Genomic DNA, 22,573 nt, shown 5'->3' with positions numbered 1-22,573 from the left:
TTAGTCGGGCCCTCAAAGTCTTACACTTCAAAATATTTTCCTTCTTCTGAACCACAGAGAATATTGTTAAATTAAGTTCAGATTTATTGTCAGGGTACATACATGACATCACATAAAACCCTGAGATTCTTTTCCTGTGAGTGAGGCAGAATTATCACTTATTGGTAGTGTAAAAAACTTCAACCAAGAAGATATGTGCACATGTAAACAAATAAAGAAATGTAAACAACCTGACTATACAGAGAGAGAGAGAAAAAAATAAAGTGCAAAAGTAAGAATCTTAAATGATTCTCTGATTGAGTTTGTTGTTAGGGAGTCAGATGGTGAAGGTTGAGGAGTCTGCTGGTGGAAGGGTAGCAGCTGTCCGTGAACCTGGTGCTGTGAGTCTTGTGGTACCTATACCTCTTTCCTTGTGGTAGCAGTGAGAACAGAGCTGCTTTTGTGGATCCTTGATGATTGCTGCTGCTCTCTGACGGCAGGACTCCCTGAAGATGTTCTCGATGGTGGGGAGGGTTTAGCCTGTGATGTCCTGGGCTGTGTCCACTACATTTTGCAGGGATTTCTGCTTAGGGGTATTGGTGACCCCATGCCAGACCATGATGCAGCTAGTCCACTTAATATTCTACCACAAGAGAACCCCTCCAGCCAAAACCTATTCTTCTGAACATAATCTGCACTGCTTTCAAGGCAAGAATATACTTTCTTACATAATGAGACCAAAACTATATGCAATATTTTCAAATGATCTCACTACCCTGCATTGTTGTAGTATTGATACGTAGAAATATAATATTACACTTTAAAAACTTATTTAATGATATTTTAATGATAACGAGTTTATTGTCATGCACATAAGTACAAATACACTGAAGTTCACACAGACCGATACGTAATATAAACTAACAACAACAGTATACATTGAATTTTACCAGAACAGAAAGAGATAACAAATACATAGAATAAATATATAAATAACTATTCAGACTTATTGCTGTTGCCATTTAGAATTTTGTAAATCCAGATTGGGATTTTCTTAAATTCAATTGAAATGTAAGTGGATTTGAAAGATTTTATTTAATAGGATTTTGGTATGATATAAAATCATCTATGTTTCATTAACATGCTCATACTCTTTGATCTGATAACAATGTTACTGCTTTGTGATATTCTTGTGTTGTGGACTACATTTACACTGCAGAATTAGTGTTAGTGTGAAAATCTTTCATCACCGACGCTAATGTTACAGGGTAAATGTAGCCTCAATTCTTTCTGTTCCTAGGGTTTTAAAGATAATGTCTACAGAAAGCGAAGGAAGTATTTTGTGGACATTGCCATGAATTACAAAATGTAAGTATTCAAAGGGAACAAGAACTTGTTTAAAAATCCGCCAATCAGCTTGTTTCAGAGATCTTAATGTTATTTATAATGTAATAATGTTGTTTACAACTGCTAGAGAAACTCAGCAGGTCATGCAGCCTCCAGAGGAAGTAAAGGGCAATCCTCGTTTCGACTGATGAAGGGATCAGGCCTGAAACATTGACTGCCTTTTATTTTCTCCGGATGCTGTGTGACCTGCTGAGTTTCTGCATCACGGACCCCCAGATTTTTCTGTTGCTTATATAATGATTGTGTCCCAATTTGAAGCTCACATCTAACAATTTTACCCGCCATTAATGAAAGACTGTTACTAGAGATTATGCAGATGACCACATCAAGAATTAACGAAGAAAGTGGCCCTAAAATCTCCCCAGCATTTATGACATAAATACAAGATATAAAATGAAGTGCGCACAGATCAGACATTTCATTTGTTTTAAGTGTACAATTCATTATTTAAAAAAGAATATGCCAGGATAATGCACACAAATGCTTGGTGATTGAGCAAACACCCAAAAGAGAATCGCTTAGTGGAAGGCTTGCTTAGACTCTGAGGTCTTACCCCAGATCCTTGGCTGGTTGAGGTACCTGTTTCGAATGTAGTCTCTGTACTCACCCACTGTTGCTTTAATTGTGACAGCAGTCTGGTATATAACCATAACCTTGCATACCCACAGGCACACTCCAGGGCTCCCTCTTGTTTCAGAATATTTGTTCTGCATCAGACTGAGTTAGTGCTTTGTGGCCTTGCACAGTAATAGCGGACAAGATGAAGACGCAGTTAGTGGCCGTTTCTTTTTGAGAGGCAACCAACAATCCCTGTCTTACCGAGCTGACATTTTGTCAATCAATAAAATGACAGGATCATCCAAAGATCTCTGGAAGATGAGGTGTAGAATTTGCTTGTGTTGCTAGATTTCATTTGGAGAGTTGGCTAAAAGGCTTTTCTTCTTCAGGTGATCTTGAATTATATTGAATTTTTATTTTCAAGTGTACCGTGATATAGTGAAAACCTGTTTGGCATGATATCCAGCCAAGCCAAGCCATAGTTAGGCATGACAGGTCGTGCAAAATAAAACATAAGTGCAGAAAAGAGAAAAAAGTTCAATTAAAAGAGTGCAAGGTCTGCACCTCTTTACCTGAAGAGAGATTCATTCAATTGTCTGATATCAGTGGGGAAGAAGCTGTCCTTTTCAAACTTGTGTTTTCTGCCCAACAGGAGAGGGGAGAAGAAAGTGTAGCCAGGGTGGAGTGGACCTTTTAAAATGCTGGCTGGTTTCCTGATGCAGTGGGACGTGTGGACACAGTTGATGGAGGGGAGGTTGGTTTGTGTAATAGCCTGAGCTGAATTCACAAGTATCTGCAGGTTCTTGTATTCTTGGACAGAGCAGTTCCTGTGATGAACTGTTATGCATCTGGACCAGGTACTTTCTGTGGTGCATTTATAAAAGTAGATAGCAGACATTGGGAACATGCCTTCTGAGAAAGCTCTGATATACACAAAACTGAACCTCAATCACCTTTCTGACAGAAATGTCCAAAAACACAATACTAGGAAAGATTTTAATATTGTAAATTTATAACCTTATAAAACATTAATTTTCATTTTGTGCCTCCATCTTTATAATATTTGCTGGTTGCTAAACAAAGTTTAAATTCCACTCAGCACAGATTTGCAATGTGTCCTTCGCTTATGTTTGCTAAATTGTCTGTTTACTGCCCTCTAGTGGTCAACCCATTCCCAGAGTTGAATACATGGAGGAAGAAATTCGGACTTGGGGAATGGTGTACAGAGAGCTGACTAAACTTTACCCAACTCATGCGTGCCAAGAGTATCTCAAGAATTTCCCTCTCCTAACAAAGCATTGTGGATACAGAGAGGATAATATCCCGCAGTTGGAAGATGTTTCAGCATTTTTGAAAGGTATTTGGCAACATTACTGGTTCGGGGATGAAGTTCATCCCTGCCAATGAAGCAGACCTGGGTTCAATGTGGAGACAGTACTGTTGTTACATGCTGATTTTCAGGGGAGCACATTTGTGCAGTTTTTAGACAAACAACATGATAACAGGCCATTTTGGCCAACGAGTCTGTGCTGCCCAATTACACCCAATTAACCTAGACCTCGATACATTTTGAATGGTGGGAGGAAACCGGAGCGTCAGCAGGTCACACAGCATCCATGGGAAGTAAAAGGTAGTTGCCGTTTGGAACCTGAGCTCTTCTATATGTTGATTTAGGAAACTTTCCTGAACACATTTGATAAATTGCTATCCATCCAGCCTTTTACAGTGTGGGAGACTCAGTCAATATATACCAAGTTAAAATGACCTACTATCACAACTTTGCTTCTTGCAACTCTCTACAAATTGGCTCCTCCCATTCCAACTGACTATCGGGAGGTTTATAATATAATCCCATTAATGCGGTCATCCCTTTTTCTTTCCTCAGTTCCACCCATATAGTCTCAGTTAATGAGTCCTTTGATCTATCCTGTCTGAGCTCTGCTGTGAAATTTTCCCTGAATTACAATGCTCCCCTCCTCCTTTCATTCCTCCCTCTCTATCAGGTCTAAAACTATGGAACCCTGGAACATTCGCCTGCCAATCCTGCCCCTCCTGCAATTATGGCCACAATGTCATAATTCCACATGTTTTAAGATCATACGCCCTTCCCCCAATACTCCTTGCTGTGAAATAGGGACGACTCAGAACTATTCCCATTGTGCTCAATCTTTCTATTTCTGTCTTTGTCTGCAGGGTTAAGAACATCTTTTTCCACAACCACTCCACCATCTGTTCTCTGGTTCCCTCTCCCTGAAACTCTAGTTTAAGTCCTCGTTCTTACTAATGGCTGTTTATGTTCTTAACGTTAGTGGATTGAATTTAAGTCGCTGTTAACCACCTGAATGTTGCAGAACGAACAGGCTTTGTGCTAAGACCTGTGGCTGGATATTTGTCCCCAAGAGACTTTTTGGCTGGACTGGCTTTTCGTGTTTTCCATTGCACTCAGTACCTTCGCCATGGATCTGATCCTTTCTACACTCCAGAACCGTGAGTTGCTGTTCACCAGACCAACCTCCTATATACCATATCATCCTGAAACTCTTGCAAAATGATATTAGATCATTGAAGAACCTGCTCTTAGCCATGATTGATTCTATAAGTATTCAAATAATTTAACTGTTGTGTAGTGCAATCTTCAAGAAAATGTGATTTTTCAACCCACAATCTCTCAAGCAAAGCCTTAATCTTACTTTATGAGTGACATCCTCGGGGTATTCCTGTATCCAGGCTCAGAGATGAAGAAGCATTGGTATTATCCAGATTCCTGCTTGCTCAACAGGTTTTATTGGCATGGTGGAACAAAGAGGACTCTTGGCAAAAATTGGGAGAAAATTCCATTGGAATTAGTGTTAATTGGCCACAAGGACCCTGTGATTGCAGATCCATTTCTGGCCAATGTGAAATCATTCATACTATCTCAGCAGGATTTAATTGGAACTGTGCTAAAGCTCGGTTTGCAATAATGAATACATTAGTTCAGTCAGATTAGGCTAAGCTTAAAGCATTTTGTAATATGGTGAAATTACAGATGTCGGAAGTCTGATAAGTATTTAACACAGGATTTCCTGCAACATGAGGGGATTTTGCAAAGGGTGGAATTACACTCGCTTATGTCCTTTTCAGATAGTTGAAATCATGGGCTTGAGGGTCTTTGGAGAACTGCTGGCAAGTAGCTACATAGCCATGTAGAGGAGGATGTGCATGGTAATTCATCAAGCTTCCCAGACACTGTCCAATTCTGAGTGTTGCTGGATAAGCAGGTGAAGAACATCCAATTGCTCCCCTGATTTGTTCCTGTCAGGTGGCGGAAAGATTTTGGGTCATCAGGAAGTGATACACCCCACAGCAGGCTAATTCATTGATCTGCCCCTTAAGCCACCACATTAAGTTAGGGGTGTCCAATCACCTGTCTAAATGCATGGAGATACTCATGCCTGCATGTTTCCTGCTGATGCTTGCCCACAGGCTAATTTAGCCAATATTCCATGAAAAGGCATTATAATTGTTCTTTTTAATATGTATTTTACAGGGATACATGTCATGAACTGTTGGGACATGTGCCCCTGCTGGCAGAACCAAGCTTTGCAGAGTTTTCACAAGAACTGGGTCTCGTGTCTCTCACAGCAGGAGACGAAGATGTTCAGAAATTAGCCACTGTAAGATTTAGCCCATCTTTTGAATTTCCTATGTTTAAAGCAGTAATCCAACAAACAAAACACTCATGTTACTATGCCTCCTGACAATGCCACCACACACCTATTTTAACCACTTTGCCAAAAATGGAAACATATTCTGCGTTACCTGAGTTTAATTTGATCAGTTTCCACTGTAGGATTGTTTTAACACATGTGGGTCTTTCAGCTGCAGAGCCCTCCCCCACGTGGCCACCGTCCAGTGGGCTGTCTCTTCTGCTTTTCCTTCTCCCCATTTTCTGGTGCCCTACGCCAGTCTCCGCTTCCCTGGCCTCTGCAACCCCTCGTGACGTTACCGTATTCAGAAAGTTTTTAATCTGTAGATACCCGAAAAAAAACAATGTGTGTGTGGTAAATTATCATCAGTTGCCATAGTAATGGCTGACTTTTACATCTGTAGTGCTACTTCTTCACTGTTGAGTTTGGGCTGTGTAAGCAAGAAGGACAACTGCGTGCATATGGTGCAGGACTTTTGTCTTCTATCGGCGAACTAAAGGCAAGAAATATTTTCAAGTTTTCCATGTCTTTGGGGTGTGTAATCACAGGATTTCAGTTTTACACATGATTATGTCCTGCAGCATGCGCTATCTGACAAAGCGATCATCAAACCATTTGATCCAAAGACAACCTGTACCCAGGAATGTCTCATCACCACCTTCCAGGAAGCCTATTTTCTGTCAGAAAGCTTCGAGGAGGCTAAAGAGAAAATGAGGCAAGTATTTCTTTCCTCCAAGATCTAGCACAAGCCTTTGGCAGTGTTGGGCTCATGGAGTTTCCGAAGGAGGCCATTTGGCCCATTGAGTGCATGCTGGCTCTCGGTCAGGACCTTTTTTTTATGCAACCCCGCATACTATTATTATAAAAAAAATCGATAAATGCAAACTGGTGGGAAGTTTAGATAAATAAACACCCAAGGGACTTTTTCCACAGTAAGTAGCACAAGGATAGATTGATAAAGGCGATCCTGTTTAAATCTGTTAAAGGCAAATTACATATGATTAAATCAGTTGAGCTTTTTTGAGAGTGTATCAGAGAGGATAGATGAATGCAATGGCATATTATATTCATTAATCTTCCAAAGGCATTTGATTAATCTTTGAAAATCCTACAGATTGCTTTGATTTGTGGGCTTGCATTCCAATGTATGTTTTCACCAATTAAAATATGGTGACAGACATGGAGTAATGTTTAATTTACTCCTTTATATATGAATTGAATTGTTTGTCATGTGCTCCGAGATGTAGCGGAAAACTTTGTTTAGCATGCTATCCAGACAAGTCAACCCAGTCTTAAGGACAACAGGTGACGCAAAATAATATAAAAGTACCCGATTTGGTGTTTGTTTTTCTTAATTTCCTGTTTTTATTATGTGAATATCTGGAGAGTTCAATGAGCTTGTTTAGTTAGTGAAGTGAAAGATGCTCTGCATTCAGCTATTGTGCATCTTGTTTCCTTAAAGAATGGATGATTCCATTTGATTCCCACACCCAAAATTAAAATGGCTAAAATTAATCAAATGTATAGGATTGAAATGCCTTTTATTGGAAATCAGATTGTTGCTGCAACAACTGGATAATAATGAATTATAAACTGATGATATTTCTGATTTAGTAAAAGAAATGCAATTTATTTCATTCCATTTCAGTTGGAATTGACTATCCAATTAATCATTAATATTTGGTTGCCTTTATCTATTATTTTCTCTTTGCTGTCTAGTTATCAGCTATGCTGTCTCATGTAGCAGGGAAGGAAAATCTAATGGGAAATGTACATCCTTGGCTGCATGTACTAATCACACAATATGGGAACCTTTATCTGTGGTACTTTCTCCCCATATTTTAAATAAACTGAATTTCATCTATGCACATTCAACACATACAGTTTTAGTTTCATCCAGGGGTAAACTAATTAAAATTTTAAAAATAATTTTAGACATAGAGCATGATAACACTAGACAAAAAATTTTATCAAAAGGTTTGCTTCCTGAAAAAAAATAGAGATCACGATAAACAACTTCAAGCTAAACACAAAGCTAATTTCAGATTTGCTGCATCACGTAGGAAGTTGGAGACACAGTAAATTAACTTTGATTGAATTTAGCATGTTTAATTGCATAATGATGCTGACACATTACATTAATTCAACTGACCTAAACAAGTTTTTCCGCTAATTCTCAATTGTACTCAGCATCTGATGCCTCTCATGTCAACATCCAACAATAGTCAGTCAGCATTGATGGATTCCAGTTGCCCTGATACCGCTTTTCCATGGTCGCAATGTCCTGGTGAAACCTTTCAGCATGTTTCTCACTGACTGCATTAAGATCAGCAGGGAAGATGTCCAAGTGCGAAGGCAGAAAATGAATTTGTAATGAAACTTTGCACTTCATGGTTTTGCCTGCTTGAAGTAGACTTAAAATATGACAGGAAGTCATTTTAAGGTGATTTTCATGATCAGCAGCCCAAAATCCATAAGATACACCCAAAGATATTCAGGAAGCAAAATCTTTGTTGTCCAGTGTGTCATTAGCTAATTTCTAACAGTTTCTGTGATTATGCAATGTAGGTAGGTGTGTATCTTTTCCTGGTAAGTTTCATTTTCACCACCTATCACAAATTGTCCCATTCTTATCATTGCTAAATTGATGACTCGGAGACATGGCTGTTTGAACTTTATTAGCTTGGCATTTTTGCTCAACTCTGACACTTGGTAAATTGGGAAGTCCTTATGCTGTATTGACATTTGAAAATGTGGAAGCATGTGGGGATTTTAGAAATGAACTGTTCACCCACAATGGGGGTTGATGCCTGTGGAAACCAGATACGCAAAAGATTATTCAATGCCTGTGGATCAAAATCTCGGAAATGCCTAATAAATAATTAATGTCTTCACTGCATAGATTGCGATTCTAGAGAGCAACTCCCATTCTCAAAACAATTATGGATGCATAACAAACAGTGAAACCTGGCCTGCGTGAATTAATATTTTTAATATCTATTTTCAATATTTGTGCGTCAGGAGATTAAGTAGGTTAAAAGGAAGACCCACCAGGCAGCTTAGCTTTTACATGGACTGTGAAAAGAGCACTGTGAATCAAATGGTTTATTCTCAAGTTGAGTCACCTTTATTTATCGTTCATGCCATTGCACGGTAAAGAGGAGATAGCGTTTCTCCAGGACCACGGAGCAGATTTACATAAATATAAGTTAAAATATCAAGACATATACAGTAAAAGTCCATGGTTCCGTATCCACATATGTTCTGGGAATTCAGGAGCCTGATGGCTTGGGGGGATAAAGCTGTTGCCCAATCTGGACGTAAGGGCCCGAGTGCTATGGTATCTCCTACCAGATGGCAGAAGGGGAAAAAGTTTACATTAGAGGTGTGCAGAGTCCTTCACAATGTTTATTGCTTTCTGTGTGCATTGTGTGTTGTACATGTCCGTCATGGTAGGAAGAGAGTCCCCAAAAATCTTTTCTGCTGACTTCACTATCCTCTGCAGGGTTTTACGGGCTGGGGTGGTACAGCTTCCAAACCAGGTGGTGATGCAATTGCTCAGAATACTCTCAATACATCCTCTCTCGAATGGAGTGAGGATGGAGGGTGGGAGATGAACTTTCCTCAGCCTATATTTGCACATATTTAGGTAAAATTCCAATGACTTATTTTTAAATTTTAGATAAGGCAACTGGCCTTCTGGTCACGAGCCTGTTCGACCAAATATACAAATTAACCTACCATCCCTGTACATTTTTTAAGGATGGGAAAACATACAAACTCCTCACAGCGCAAGATTCAAACCCGGGTTGCTGGGTCTGTAATAGTGTTGCGTTCATCGCTAGGCTATTTGCACTGCCCTTAACATTAATTAAGCATGACTCCAAATGAGATTTTTATTGTTTCAGGGAATTTGCAAAGTCCGTCAAACGCCCATTCATTGTCCACTATGACCCATACACCCAAAGCATTGAAATGCTGAAAGATACCAGAAGTATTGAGAAGGTTGTTCAAGGCATCCGGAGTGATCTCGCCATTGTGTGTGATACTTTGTCAAAGATGAACAAATACTTTGGAATTTGATGGTGCGGCACCAAGACCTTGTATCCATTCTGGTGTAATCATTACGAACAGAAATGACACTGAATCCTGTGATGTAACCTATTTGCAAAAATATTAGTACAGTAATGTGTTTGGATGTTATGGCAAAGTTTCATCTGCTCTAGGACATGTTTCACATCACCAAGACACAAAAGAATATAATGGAGAATGCAGTCAATTCTTTTAATTTCAACAAAAAATATGACCCATTCCACTGCTTAAAGTTGATCACATAATATCAGAGCCTTATGTATTTTATTTGCGGGAGATTGCAATCAAGTACAATCTATGGACCTGATTATATTCCCAGTTAAATCCGATACACCTAGTAATTTATAGAGATATCAATAGTACCGGCTCAAAGAGGAACAATATAAATAGACCTATTTATATTTCCAAGAAATAATAATTCTAAAATATTTTTATAATATAATAATGTCCCTCTCTAACAGATTCTAGAAACCAGAAAAACAGAATATTTTTGCAATGATGAACTAGTAATTGTTGGTATATATGGGAATCTTGATTTGCCAGTTAACACAAGAGCAAATAATGAGTCTGAGCTGTAGAAAGCAAATGAAATATTGGGCTTCGTTACAAAATGGTTGGGGTACAAAAAATCCCCAGTAGGTTGTTTTTTTGGCAATTAATCAGTGCTCTCAGTTCCTGTGAAGCTTGTGGAGTAGTATAATGAGATATATACAGTAAATGTGAGGGTCACAGAAGAGCATTCTTGTGTTTCCCTAAATGCTGCTCTATAAAAGGAATTGTTGGTTAGAGCATTCGAATGGTTAATGATGTGCCGCAGCAGTTTTGATCTTTGCAGCCACCTCGTAAAGGTGCCTTCAGCACAGCTGAATGAATGGACGAAGTAGGTGGGATAGTGATCCCAGTGTTTTTTTAAATAAATTTAGAGATACAGCATGGGAACAGGCTTTTCTGGCGCATGACTCCGTGCTGTCTAAGTACATCTATGTGGCAAATTAACCTTCTAACCTCGTATGTCTTTGGAACATGGGAGGAAATCAGAGTATCTGAGGAAATCCACAAGGACATGGGAAGAATGTGCAAACTCATGACAGACAGCAGTAAAATATGATAGTCTGCAGACACAGTGGTTGAAGTAAAAACACAATGCTGGAAAAACTCAGCAGGTGTACTTTATAGAGCAAAGATAAAGATACTTAACATAACCAACGTTTCGACCTTGATCCCTCTATCATGGTATATGATCTACAGACCGTGCTGGATTCGAACTCAGGTCACTGGCGCTGTAAGAGCATTGCACTAACTGCTATGCTAACCATAGGGAAACTAGCCCAGCTGATGAAAGACAATGCTATACTTTCCATATAGGGCCATGGAGACCCTCCGGGCCTTCTCCTAGGTGGAAATGGCCAGAAGGAGCATGTCAGGCTGCACAGTGGTACAGTTGGAGGAGTTGTTGCTGCTTTGTTGAGAATGCACATACTCTGTGTGACTGTGGACTTTCTCCGGATTCTCCAGCTTCCTCCCCCATTCCAAAGATGCATGGGTAGAGAGTTGATTGTCCTTAGTGTGGAGGTGAGTGGTGGCATGCAGGGAGTTTGGGGAGGGGGGAGATTATGTGAATTTAAAGGAAATAGATTACTGAACTGAGCAAATTAGTGATTGAATGAGAATGTTCTGAAGGGTGGCTTTCTTTATCGTCATAAGGACACATGCAAAAGATATGACTAATTTCCTAATGTATTTTGAAGCCCACTATGCAGGCCAACACTCGTTCTGAACAATAATCTCCTTTCCTTTTATGGAGGGTTTGAGTGACCACCACAGTAGAGCAGTGAGCACTTAAGACATGAAATTCAGGGATTGATAGGTTTTTAATTAGCCAGGGCATCAAAGGTTACAGGGAGAAGGCTAGGCAGTGGGGCTGTGGAAAAATAGATCATGATTAAATGGTGGGGCAGACTCGATGGGCTGAATAGCCTATTTCTGCTCCTACATCTTATGGTAGCAGAGCCTGGAAAGATCGTGAGGCTCGGAAGTGGAAAGTCACCATGACCCTGAATTCATTGAGCAAAGCAGTCAGCGCACCTGTAAAAGTTCCATTACTGTCATGTAATACTACATTTGGAATGTAACATACATGAAATTCTTTAACTCTGTCTACCATAAGGAAGACAGAGAGTTGCCCCTTTGTCCAGCCCCCCTCACAGAAATGAGACTCCAGCGAAGAACAAACTCATGATCCCTGGTTTACAAGACCTATGCTCTAACCATTGAGCTATCATTGCATTTGAAGATGTAGCAGGTAACAGATATCATTGGGGTAAAAGACTCCAGTTTGAATTTGGGCCTTTAAATGGCTTTACCTTAACATGATCAGTAAAACAGTTAATTCTGGAATTAAAAAAAGGCTTTTTTTTTCTCAAATGAATGAGGTTCAAAATCTCTCTGCAGATTACGTGCAGATAATATTGTGTGTTACACAACTATTGAAAAGTTGGGTCAGTTCTACATTGGAAAATACGGTATATTGCAAGAGAGAACAAAAAATTCCTTCAAAAAACAAAGTGATTTTTCTGGCAGGAATCAAGGAGCTACACCAGTGATAAATAATTAGTCTTCAGGAAATGGCTCAATGGTATAAGTCACCGGCAAATTAAATTGCTTGGTTGGTGTAATGTATTGAAGTAGATAGATGATCTATCACTCTTTACTCTTTGTGTGGTGGCAAAGTATTGCAGGAATGTGATCATTGTAATTGTACTTAAATAGCAACAAGGTGTTTTGAAATGAACCTAGGACATGAAAGTTGTTGCATGCGAAGTGATTTTTACGTGAGGAGATCCAGAATTTCATGTGCCTTGTGCAACCTCAAGATCACAATTTACTTCTTAAAATGACCTTTCAAGGTGTACTTTGAATTCATGGAAAGATGTTCCCAGAGCAAGTGAGAAGATTTTAAGTGGAGAATGAGGACTGGATATTTGTCACTGGAATCATGAGTTCCTTCTACAATGTTAACCACCAAATGTAGATTCCGGAGTAGTTATTATACAGGGGCGGTTTGTGTATGTATTTTCTTTATCTATGATTTCAAGAAAGAGGTTGAAGTAAAAGTTGTGTCAAGAGGAATGTCCAGCCTCAAATGTGATCAAAATATATGAAACACTCTCTTGTGTGTTCTGGGCAGTAATTTTTTTTTTTGTTTTGAAATGATCCTAAATACTGTTCTCCATTCCTTGTCCAAAGATATATTCAACAAAGACGTACAGTAGATGAATTCCTTGCAATCCTTGCCATTAAACCCACGGCCAGTATCTTGCACTGTGAAAGGAGTTCAACTGTTGACCCAATTAGCTTCAGAACCTCAGAATGGGAGGTGACTTTATTTGAACACGGAGGTTGCCCAGTACATGCAAAATTGATGACTTTGTTGAGTTGTGCATTCTTGACACCTCACTGAATAATATTTAAAAATGGATGGGATTCAAGGAGTTAAATACAATGAAACCACCACATTGAGTGATGGGAACTCACATTTATGATCAAAGTAAGAAGTGGGTTCTTGAATTAATATATTCTTTCTCACCATAGCATGGATAGGTCGCTTCACTGCCCACATAACTGTTGTATTGATAACACTATTCGCTTAAGTTAAAGGTGTTTGCTCAGTTGTGCAGGAACTCCAATAATCAAGCCAATGGCAAGATGTTCCTCTGTATTTCTGTGATAATCAATAGCTTTTTAAGCAATGTGAAGTGTAACTTTCGAAGCTAAAGGAGCAAATTAAAGCAAGCTATTATACCATACTCATTTCCTTGTGATAGTGGTCAATTTATTTTGCTTTAAGAACTTCTTGAAATGACGATCTGATAAAAAGCACATCTGCCATTGTGGATTAGCCATTGCAGACTTTAATTTACAGTGGATACGGTCCTCAAAGGAGAAATGGGTCAAAGTACAAAGGGCAGAAACCAACAGGCTTTACTGTGCTGATGCTTCACTTGACTTATTGCACAATGACCACTATTAAAATTAATTATTCTTCGGGAAAATTGTGAAAGACGAACTGTGGTAACTCTGACCACAATTTGCAGCAGTTTGTGCCTTCTATTTTCAACTATTTTTAAGAGATACGCTTGAAGGATTTCACAGGAGGATTTTTCTGATGCAATTCTCCTTCATGCAATTTATTCCATTTGCATTTGGTCCCGAGAGAGCAGAGTCTGAGAAAGATAATGAAGCGACCATGGGTGGAACAAGCTCCATCCGCACAACTCCTCCCCAGTTCTGCTACGTCAAAGCTTTCTGGTTTCTCAATTATTTTACTGCGTGGAATGACTGACAAAATCTAGGCCTATCAATCAGGCATACTGCTGCGAATCTGGGTCTTAAAGATACTGGTGTAGAGCTCGTCGAAAGAATCAAAGACTTGTTGATCCAAACCAAGGCTTTTATTAGCAAAAGCCAGGAGCTCTTCACAGGTGGCCGACCAGTCCGGAATGATCCGACCTGGCTAGGGACACAACCCTTTAAGGCCCAGACAATAGGCGTGGCTTAGCTCTCAGCCAATCGCTGTAAGCACAGTCTAGATACAGTAACTATATACACTATGTACATTGGTGATAGATCTGTACTATCACAACTGGAAAATCAGAAGAAATGTACCTGATATCAGTATAGTGTTAATATCTATATTATTAATAATTTTAGTATTTTCCCCCCAACATCCTTTAAGAACTCCATTTAAGTTCCCTATTCAAACCTAGTAATAAAGCCCTGTGGTTTTACCAATCCAATAATATCATTTCTGCACCATCCATACGAAAGGTTTAAAGGACTAAAACAGACAGGCTATAATGTGCATTGCAAGTCAACTTTGTCAAGTGGACTCCTCAAAAGTCCAAGCCCTTCCTGATCCCATCATTCATCTATAAACTGGGACTATTGATGGTTTCAGATATCAATGAACATGGGACAATAAGGTTGGTGGAGAAGGATGATAAATACTTGAAAGAGTACCAAGCAGTTTTAAGAGTATGTCACAGGCATTGAAGTCTTCAGTAAGTATGTTGATTTACGCCATTCATTTTGAATCAACAATCCCATTTTGTGATCCTTTTGGAGGTTTTGTAAACTTATGGTAGAACCAAAATATACCCCATTGTACTACCAATCAACCACAATCAGACAGAGAATCATGATTAATAGGCTTTAATCACCTTAAAGTGTCAGCCCAGCTTGCACATTGGTGGCCCGATTCCAAGGCAGGTACTGAGGGAGGGGTTTGGGTGTAACAGCTTTTATGGGGATATCTGGGAAAGAGGAGTCACAGGTTCAGGGGGTGCGCCAGCCCATACAGCACAAACATACATCTATATACATAGTGATAGCACCATACCCATATTTCACCTTAATTAGTTAAATGTCCAAAATAGTGGGAATGAAGAAAATTGAGACATAGATTGGGTAGAGTTTTTTTTTTACCCAGGATGAAAATGCTTAAAAAAAAAATGAGTGGACATAGGTTTAAGGTAAGAGTGGGTAAGTATAAAGGAATGTGTGAGGCAAGTATTTTTAAGTAAAGTTGTATATGTCTGGAGTGATTTGCCAGGGTACAAGCAGATATGATGACATTTTAGCAGCATTTAGACAGACAAATAAAAGAGGGATGCAGAACATTTAGTGGCAGATGGCATTAGTTAGGTAGGCATTGTGGCTGGGTTGGAAGCCCTGTTTCTCTGCTAAATGCTGGAGAAATGCAGGAGATCACATACCACACTTTATATAGCAAAGATAAAGATAATAACCAATGTTTTGGGCCTTACTAGGCAGAGACAGGGAGACACATTGGGAGAGTTGCCCCAGTGATGAGCGGCATCGACCTGCTCTTCATCCTGTGCGCTGCCATTTTATTCAAACATAACTTTATTGAAACATTATTCAAACAACTGCTGTGCCAGGGCTGAATGTTTGCTCCCACTTCGCCACGGATTTGTGCATTGCTTCGGAGAACATTTTACAATTTTAAACTTTTTTGGTTATTTATTCTCATTCTTTCTATTTATTTCTTTATTTTCTTTATTTTTTTTTTGTTGCCAGTTGTTTGGGTTGCCTGTTGCTTGATGACCACCAAGACTTTTCAATTTCTAGCCATTTAAAAAAAAAAATGTATTTTTTTCCAACTGAATGGATGACCATAAGCTCCCGCATTATGTTTCATTGACCTTGTCCATTCACTTATTTCTCCTCAAAATGTACACAGCACTCAAAATCATCAGCAAATGTTGCACCTGCTCCTTCTTCCAGATTGTTGCGGGGCACCATTATCATAGATTCTAGCATTTGCCCTATTATCAATGGATGGCAAATGGGTCCATGGTTTTCCTTTTACAGTCTCCCTCATTTCTCACAGCCTGGTCACATTTGCTGCCAATCATTTGCTGTGAGAATCACTGGAGAATATGTGGTATTTTAGAAGTTGAAAAACAGTGTATCTCCAGTCCTTTGAAGACCTAAGGATGTGGCTCAACAGGTTCGTTCGATGCATCTGCTCTCAGACCTCTGAATTTCAGAAATACTTCTTCTAATGTTAATTTCTTGGATTTACATTTTTGCTGGGAGGGTTGGGTTTGATTGTGTTGGTGTATGGGTGCGGGGGCAGATAATGGTCATGCATTTAGATTAATATGTCAATCTGCAGCAGTTGTAATTCAACACCCCTCTCCTGCCCCAGCATGTCTGTTCATGCCCTCGTACTGTCGAACTAAGGTCACCCATAAATTGGAGGAGCAACACCTAATATTTCGTCTGGGTTCTCTCCTACTCGATGGCTTTAACATCAACTTCTCCATTTTCTGTGCCTCATCTCTTCCTCATTCCTGTCTTCTTTCTCCAGCTCTCCACCCCTTTTTCCCTCTCCCTTAGAGCCATCCCCCCTCCCCCTGCTTGCTGGTGTGCCCACTTATTAATTTCCTGTGGGACTGTGCTCCTCCTCCTCCCTCTTCCCCCTCACCATTTTGTTCGGACACCTGCCTACATTTTGCTCATACCTTCATGAAGGGCTCAAGCCCAAAACGTTGGTTATGTATTGTAGAGCGCGTTGAAAGAACCAAAGACTTGTTGATCCAAACCAAGTCTTTTATTAACTAAAAGACTGGAGCATATCACATGTAGGTCTATCAGTCCAGAATGACCTGGTCTGGCTAGGAGCAATCCTTTAAGACCTGCCAGTAGGTGTGGCTACACTCTCAGCCAATCACAGTCATCCTACACTACAATCTGTACATATACACATTGGTGATAGAATCTGTACTATCACATGTATCTTTATTTTTTATAATATAAAGTCCACTGTTTGACCTGCTGAGTTTCCACAGCATTGTGTTTTTACTTCAATCATGGGGGTCTGCAGACTTTTGTGTTTTACTCCAGATGCAGTTAAGTTCCTACTTTAAAGGGGACTTGCATGAATCAGATTTCCAATGTTTGCCTGGAATCTGCTTGTACAGTTTGCCTTTAAATCGAGGAGAAACATGGCACAGATGGCATGGGATGGTGCGTGCATTTCAAGTGCCATTCCTTATACTCCTGTACATGTCTGGGAATGTATTAGTGTGTTAGGCTCAAGGAAGACCTAGTAAAAAATCAGGACAGCTTGCATGGAGTCTTAATTTTTAGTAACATTTTATTTTCAGTTGGATTAATTTACACACAAAATCATGGCACTATGTGCACTGCTGAGATAGAATATAGAACATTCCAGCACAGAACAGGCTTTTTGGCCCACAATGTTATTCCAACCTATATAAACCTATTCCACGACAGTGTAATCTTTCCATTCCACACACCCATAACTCTCTATCTTTCTGACATCCATGTGCCTATCTAAAGGCTTTGCAAGATGCTGCTGAGGATACTTATTGAGTGTCACCAGAGTGGAAACTATTAGCTCCAAGGAATCATTGTTTTATTGAAACAGATGAAGCTGATGGGAGACTCAGTTGAGGTGAATAATATTACAAGGGGTCTGGATAAAGGAAATAGTAAGGAACTATCAGCCTTGGCAGAGGGTTCTAAAGCCATGTGGCATGGAAATAAGATATGATAAGATGGGAGATGAATATTTTTTTCCACCCAATTGGTGGTAGGGGGCTGGAAATTCCTGTCTGAAGAGGTGGTGGAGGCTACTTAAACAAAATTAAGGATTCAAATATGGACTCAGACCTGCACCCTGCATTTAATGCAGGATGACGGGGCTCGTCTGCTGAGCACGCTGTCAATTGGCGCAGAAACCACAGCCCAAAAGATATCCTTCATAATTGTTTGATCATTTGAAATTGATAGACAAGCAGAAACTTCTGTTTGTGTTTTCTCCTTGCCACTTTCGAATGACTTTTGACTGCAAACAAAATTAATAATGTAAAACATGTCCAGCATAATCGGATTGATCTGTTTGCAGAAGGTATACCATGCTGATAGATAGAGTTCAGGGTCAGTTATAATTTGTCTGCCATCTCGTTCCAGCTGTGCATCCATTTGTACCTCAGTTGGAGTTTGGTACCTTTCATGTTACTTGGCAAATGTTGCCTTGAAAATAAAGCTGTTAATGCCCCTTGAATGCATCTGCACATTATTGTCATGTTAACCATTCAGACATCAAGATTTATTTACTCAGTTTTCAAAAGGTAGAAGAATAAGTGACAATTAAAATCTGACTTCTTTATGACCTCACTATCAGCAAAATAATGGCATGATATTAATTCTGTTTGGGGTTACCTTAGCCCAGGTGACATAAATCCAAAGCTGCATCTGATACACCTGTACTCCAAGCCATTGAGTAAAGAACATAAGAAACAGGAGCAGGAATAGGCCATACTCCACCAATTCATTTTCCTGTGGGCGAGGCAGAATTACCATTTATTGGTAGTGCCAAAATTGTACTCCATGTACACATGTAAGCAAATCCACAAATGTAAACAACTGACTGTGCAATACAGAGGAGAAAACAAAAGAAAAGTGAGAGTCCTTAAATGAGTCCCTGATTGAGTTTATTGTTGAGGAGTCTGATGGTGGAGGAGGAGCAGCTGTTCCTGAAGCTAGTGGTGTGAGACTTGCGGCACCGATACCTCTTTCCTGATGGCAGGAGCGAGAACAGGACATGTGCTGGGTGCTGAGGATCCTTGATGATTGCTGCTGCTCTCCAATGGCACCGTTCCCTGTAGATGTTCTCAATGGCAGGAAGAGGTTTGCCTGTGATGTCTTGGGCCGTGTCCACTAATTTTTGCAGAGATTTATGCCTGGAGGAATACCAGACCATGATGCAGCTGGTCAGCACACTTTCCACCACACATCTGTAGAAATTTGCCAGGGTTTCTGATGTCATACCAAACCTCCGCAAACTCTTGATGAAGTCGAGGTGCTGATTTGCTTTCTTCACGATGCCATTAGAGTGTTGGCTCCAGGAAAGATCCTCTGAGATAGTGACTTCCAAGAACTTAAATTTGCTCACTGTCTCCACCTCTGATCCCCCCAAAGATCACTGGATTGCACATCTCTGGTTTTCTCTTCTTGAAGTCAACAATCTTCTCCTTGGTTTGGGTGACATTGAGTGTGAGGTTGTTGTCAGTGCACCATTCAGCCCAGTTTTCAATCTCCCTCCTGAATGTTGACTCATCACCTCTTTTTATACCATCCACTACCATGGTATCGTCAGCGAATTTGTAGATGGTGGTGGTGCATACCAAGCCACACAATTATAGGTGTAAAGCAAGTAGAACAGGCGACTAAGAACACAGACATCCAGTACTGATGGAGATTGTGGAGGGGATGTGATCATGGCTGATCTGAAGATAGGCTCACCTCCACCTGTCTTTTGCCCATATCCCTTAATTCCCTTTCTATGTAGAAATTTATCCAAACATGTCTTAAATATATTTACTGAAGTAGCCTCCAAGAGGCAGTGGATTCCACAGATTCACCACCCTCAGGGAAAAGCAGTTTCTCCTCATCCCTGTCCTAAATTTGCTACCATGAATCTTAAGGCAATGTCACCTACTTCTGCTCTCCCCTAACAATGGAAACAATTTAGCTATCTCAATCTTATCTGTGCCTTTCAGAATTTTATATGTTTCTATGATCTCATCTCATTCTTCTAAATTTCAGTAAGTACAGTCCCAGATGACTTAATCTGTCCTCATAGGCCAACCCTTTCATCTCTGGAACCAACCTGATGAACTTCCTCTGCCCTGCCTCCAAAGCCAGTACATCCTTCCTTAAGTAAGAAGACCAGAATTGTGCGCAGTTCTCCAGACACGGTCTCACCAGTACTTTGTGTAGTTGCAGCATAACCTCCCTACTCTTCAATTCAATCCCTTTAGCAATGAAAACCAACATTCCATTTGCCATTTTGATAGCCTGCTGCGCCTGCAAACGACCTTTTGTGATTCATGCATAAGCACTCCCAATTTGCTTGGATTCATACACACTGCCCTCATTTCAGACAGGGAACGTACAGTCACAAAATCATACAGTAGAAAACATTGTATAGTGGAGTACCTCTGTTTGAAATTCAAACATGCCCAAAATGTTGACTGATTTCTCCTTCTATGCATACCGTTTGACTGATTGAGTTCTGACAGCTTTTTCTAATTTTGTTTCCGACTTCAGTATCTGCAACCTTACTTCTTTTCCACTGGCTCAAAAATCGTTAATAATAAAGTAACTGAGCTGCCAGAAAGCCATTTACAATTGCAATGTAGTCTGCATTAAGCAATCTGAGAATGATATTAAACCTTGTTGCTGTCATTGAGTGATTTTGTTAAAGCTAGAGGCAAGGTAATTACTATTTTCGATTGACAATCCAGTTTAAGCCAGTTGTTTCTTTATATCATAAATGAAGTCACATATGTCATCCATCAGAATTGGCCTTCGGGTGATCAGAATCTAATTTCGATGTGACAGAAAATGTAAATTAAAAATTAAATAAATTCAATTTAAATTTTATTTACAGCACGGTAAAAGTTGATTTCAGTCATTTAAACCCATGCCACCCAATTACAACCAAATTAACCCCATACGTTTTGGAGGTTGGGAGGAAACCAAAGCATCTGGGGAAAGCCCTTACAGTCACATAGGGAATGTAAAAGCTCTTTACAAACAGCGCAGGTTCGAACCCTGATCGCTGGTGCTGTAATAGCAATACATTAATTGGTATATTAACCGTGCCATCCAGATAGGTGAATGTGAAACAAAGGAAAATCGAAGTTAAAATCATATCACAAGATCACAAGATAAAGGAACAGAAGTAGGTAATTTGGCCATCGAATCATAAATCTGTTCCTTGTTCCTAATTACAAATGTATTTAGACAGGAGCTATGAGGTAAAATGTTCCAAAAGTGTTCAGTAGAATTTGGAAAATATGGAGACCAAACCATGGTGATAATGAAGAGATATTAAAATTTGGTCAAAGAGAAGAATACTAAGAAGATTTTAAAACTAGAAAGGTTTAAGGAACGAAGTTGAGGGTTTCGAGATTTGGAAATTGATCGAAGACCACCAATGCTAAGGCAAAAGATAAGATGTTTTCATTAAACCTATGGACAGCTGAAGTTCACAGAATTAGAAGATGGTTTATACTTGTGATGTTTGAGAAGAATGGGAAGGATACTGAATGCTCAATCCTACACAGTGGCTGGATAGGTGGATGGAATCAATAGCAAGTGTATCAAGTATAATTTAGTGCAAAGAGGCAGGCTTGACTTTTCCTGTGTTACAATGGAGTAAAATATGGTTCATCCAATGTTGGATGTCAGTCCAATAGTTGACCACATATGGATTTCTGAACAGAAAAGAGGTCGAGGGAGGTGGTGGAGAGGAAGAACTGGGTGTCTCACAATCCACAATGGAAAAGACTCATTTCTTCAGAATGATATACCTAAAGAGTAGCGTACAGGTGAAAATAAATCTGGGAAGGCCAGAGAATAATCTTCAGTAATTTCGAGAGCTAGCAATGTGGATGTAGAATGTAACCAAGTAAAAAGCTTGGGGGGGGGGGGGGGGTGGAAATGTCTCAACCAACCCAGTGATTTAAGGAGAATCCCACCCCTGCGATGATACGGTAAGTGAACCGTCATGCAAACTAGTCTCCCCTGTCCCTCCACAAGCTGTCAGTCACCCCCCCACCAGCTGTTAGTCTCCCTTCCACCATCAATTGTGCTGCCCCCCCACTCCACGGCAGCCGACCCCTCTGCCCCCCCGCCTGCTGATCACTGCATTCCCCCAGCCCGCCAACCACAGCGCCCCCCGGCCCACCAATCACAGGGACCCCTCTGCCCCACCGGTGACCCCTCTCTCCCCTTCTGCTGGGGATTCCCTGTGATGCCATTGCTGTCACAGTAGTAACTGGGTTGGCCATTTTTGCTTTCAAGTCACGGGAGGACACGACCTAGGTAAGTTTTAATGGGTTCCTTGACTACCTCTGGTAGGGCAGGGACGCAGTTGATTTCTGACGTGCCTAACTGTGTCAGACCCTTTCAAACTGCTCTGTGAATGGGGTGCTAACCGGGCAAATTGCCTGGTTAACCCCATTTTACAAGGCAGTTTAAAAATGTCTATTGTATTCTGAGGAACAGGACATTCTAGCTGGGGGCCTACACTTTATCAATATTAATGGCCCAGCCCTGCTCCCCGAGGGAGGAGATTAGCATATGAAGGGGCTCTGAGACAATGGTTTCAGACGGGGTGGGGTGGCCTTGCAGGAGGACGGCATTGATATAATGGACAAGTGACAACTCTGGAGGAAGTTGTATGCATTGTAAATCACGGGAGATTAGACCATGGTGGGTCCAAA

At 40.2% G+C, this 22,573-nt stretch overlaps 1 protein-coding gene across 2 annotated transcripts in view; it reads left to right on the top strand.

Moving 5' to 3' along the window:
- LOC138746147 (tryptophan 5-hydroxylase 2-like) overlaps positions 1-13,535 on the top strand; it is a 32,739-nt gene extending 19,204 nt beyond the window's left edge. For both annotated transcript variants that reach the window (XM_069904052.1, XM_069904053.1), the window contains exons 5-11: positions 1,280-1,347; positions 3,105-3,301; positions 4,296-4,431; positions 5,474-5,600; positions 6,037-6,132; positions 6,215-6,348; positions 9,542-13,535. In XM_069904052.1, the coding sequence (XP_069760153.1) occupies positions 1,280-1,347; positions 3,105-3,301; positions 4,296-4,431; positions 5,474-5,600; positions 6,037-6,132; positions 6,215-6,348; positions 9,542-9,716 (933 nt within the window). In that variant the 3' untranslated portion in view covers positions 9,717-13,535. The remainder of the gene's footprint in view (positions 1-1,279; positions 1,348-3,104; positions 3,302-4,295; positions 4,432-5,473; positions 5,601-6,036; positions 6,133-6,214; positions 6,349-9,541) is intronic.
- The last annotated feature ends 9,038 nt before the right edge of the window (positions 13,536-22,573 follow it).

This window comes from Narcine bancroftii, chromosome 11 (genome assembly GCF_036971445.1).
Source record: "Narcine bancroftii isolate sNarBan1 chromosome 11, sNarBan1.hap1, whole genome shotgun sequence".
Lineage (NCBI taxonomy): Eukaryota > Metazoa > Chordata > Chondrichthyes > Torpediniformes > Narcinidae > Narcine > Narcine bancroftii.
This window is presented reverse-complemented; position numbering and strand designations above follow the sequence as displayed.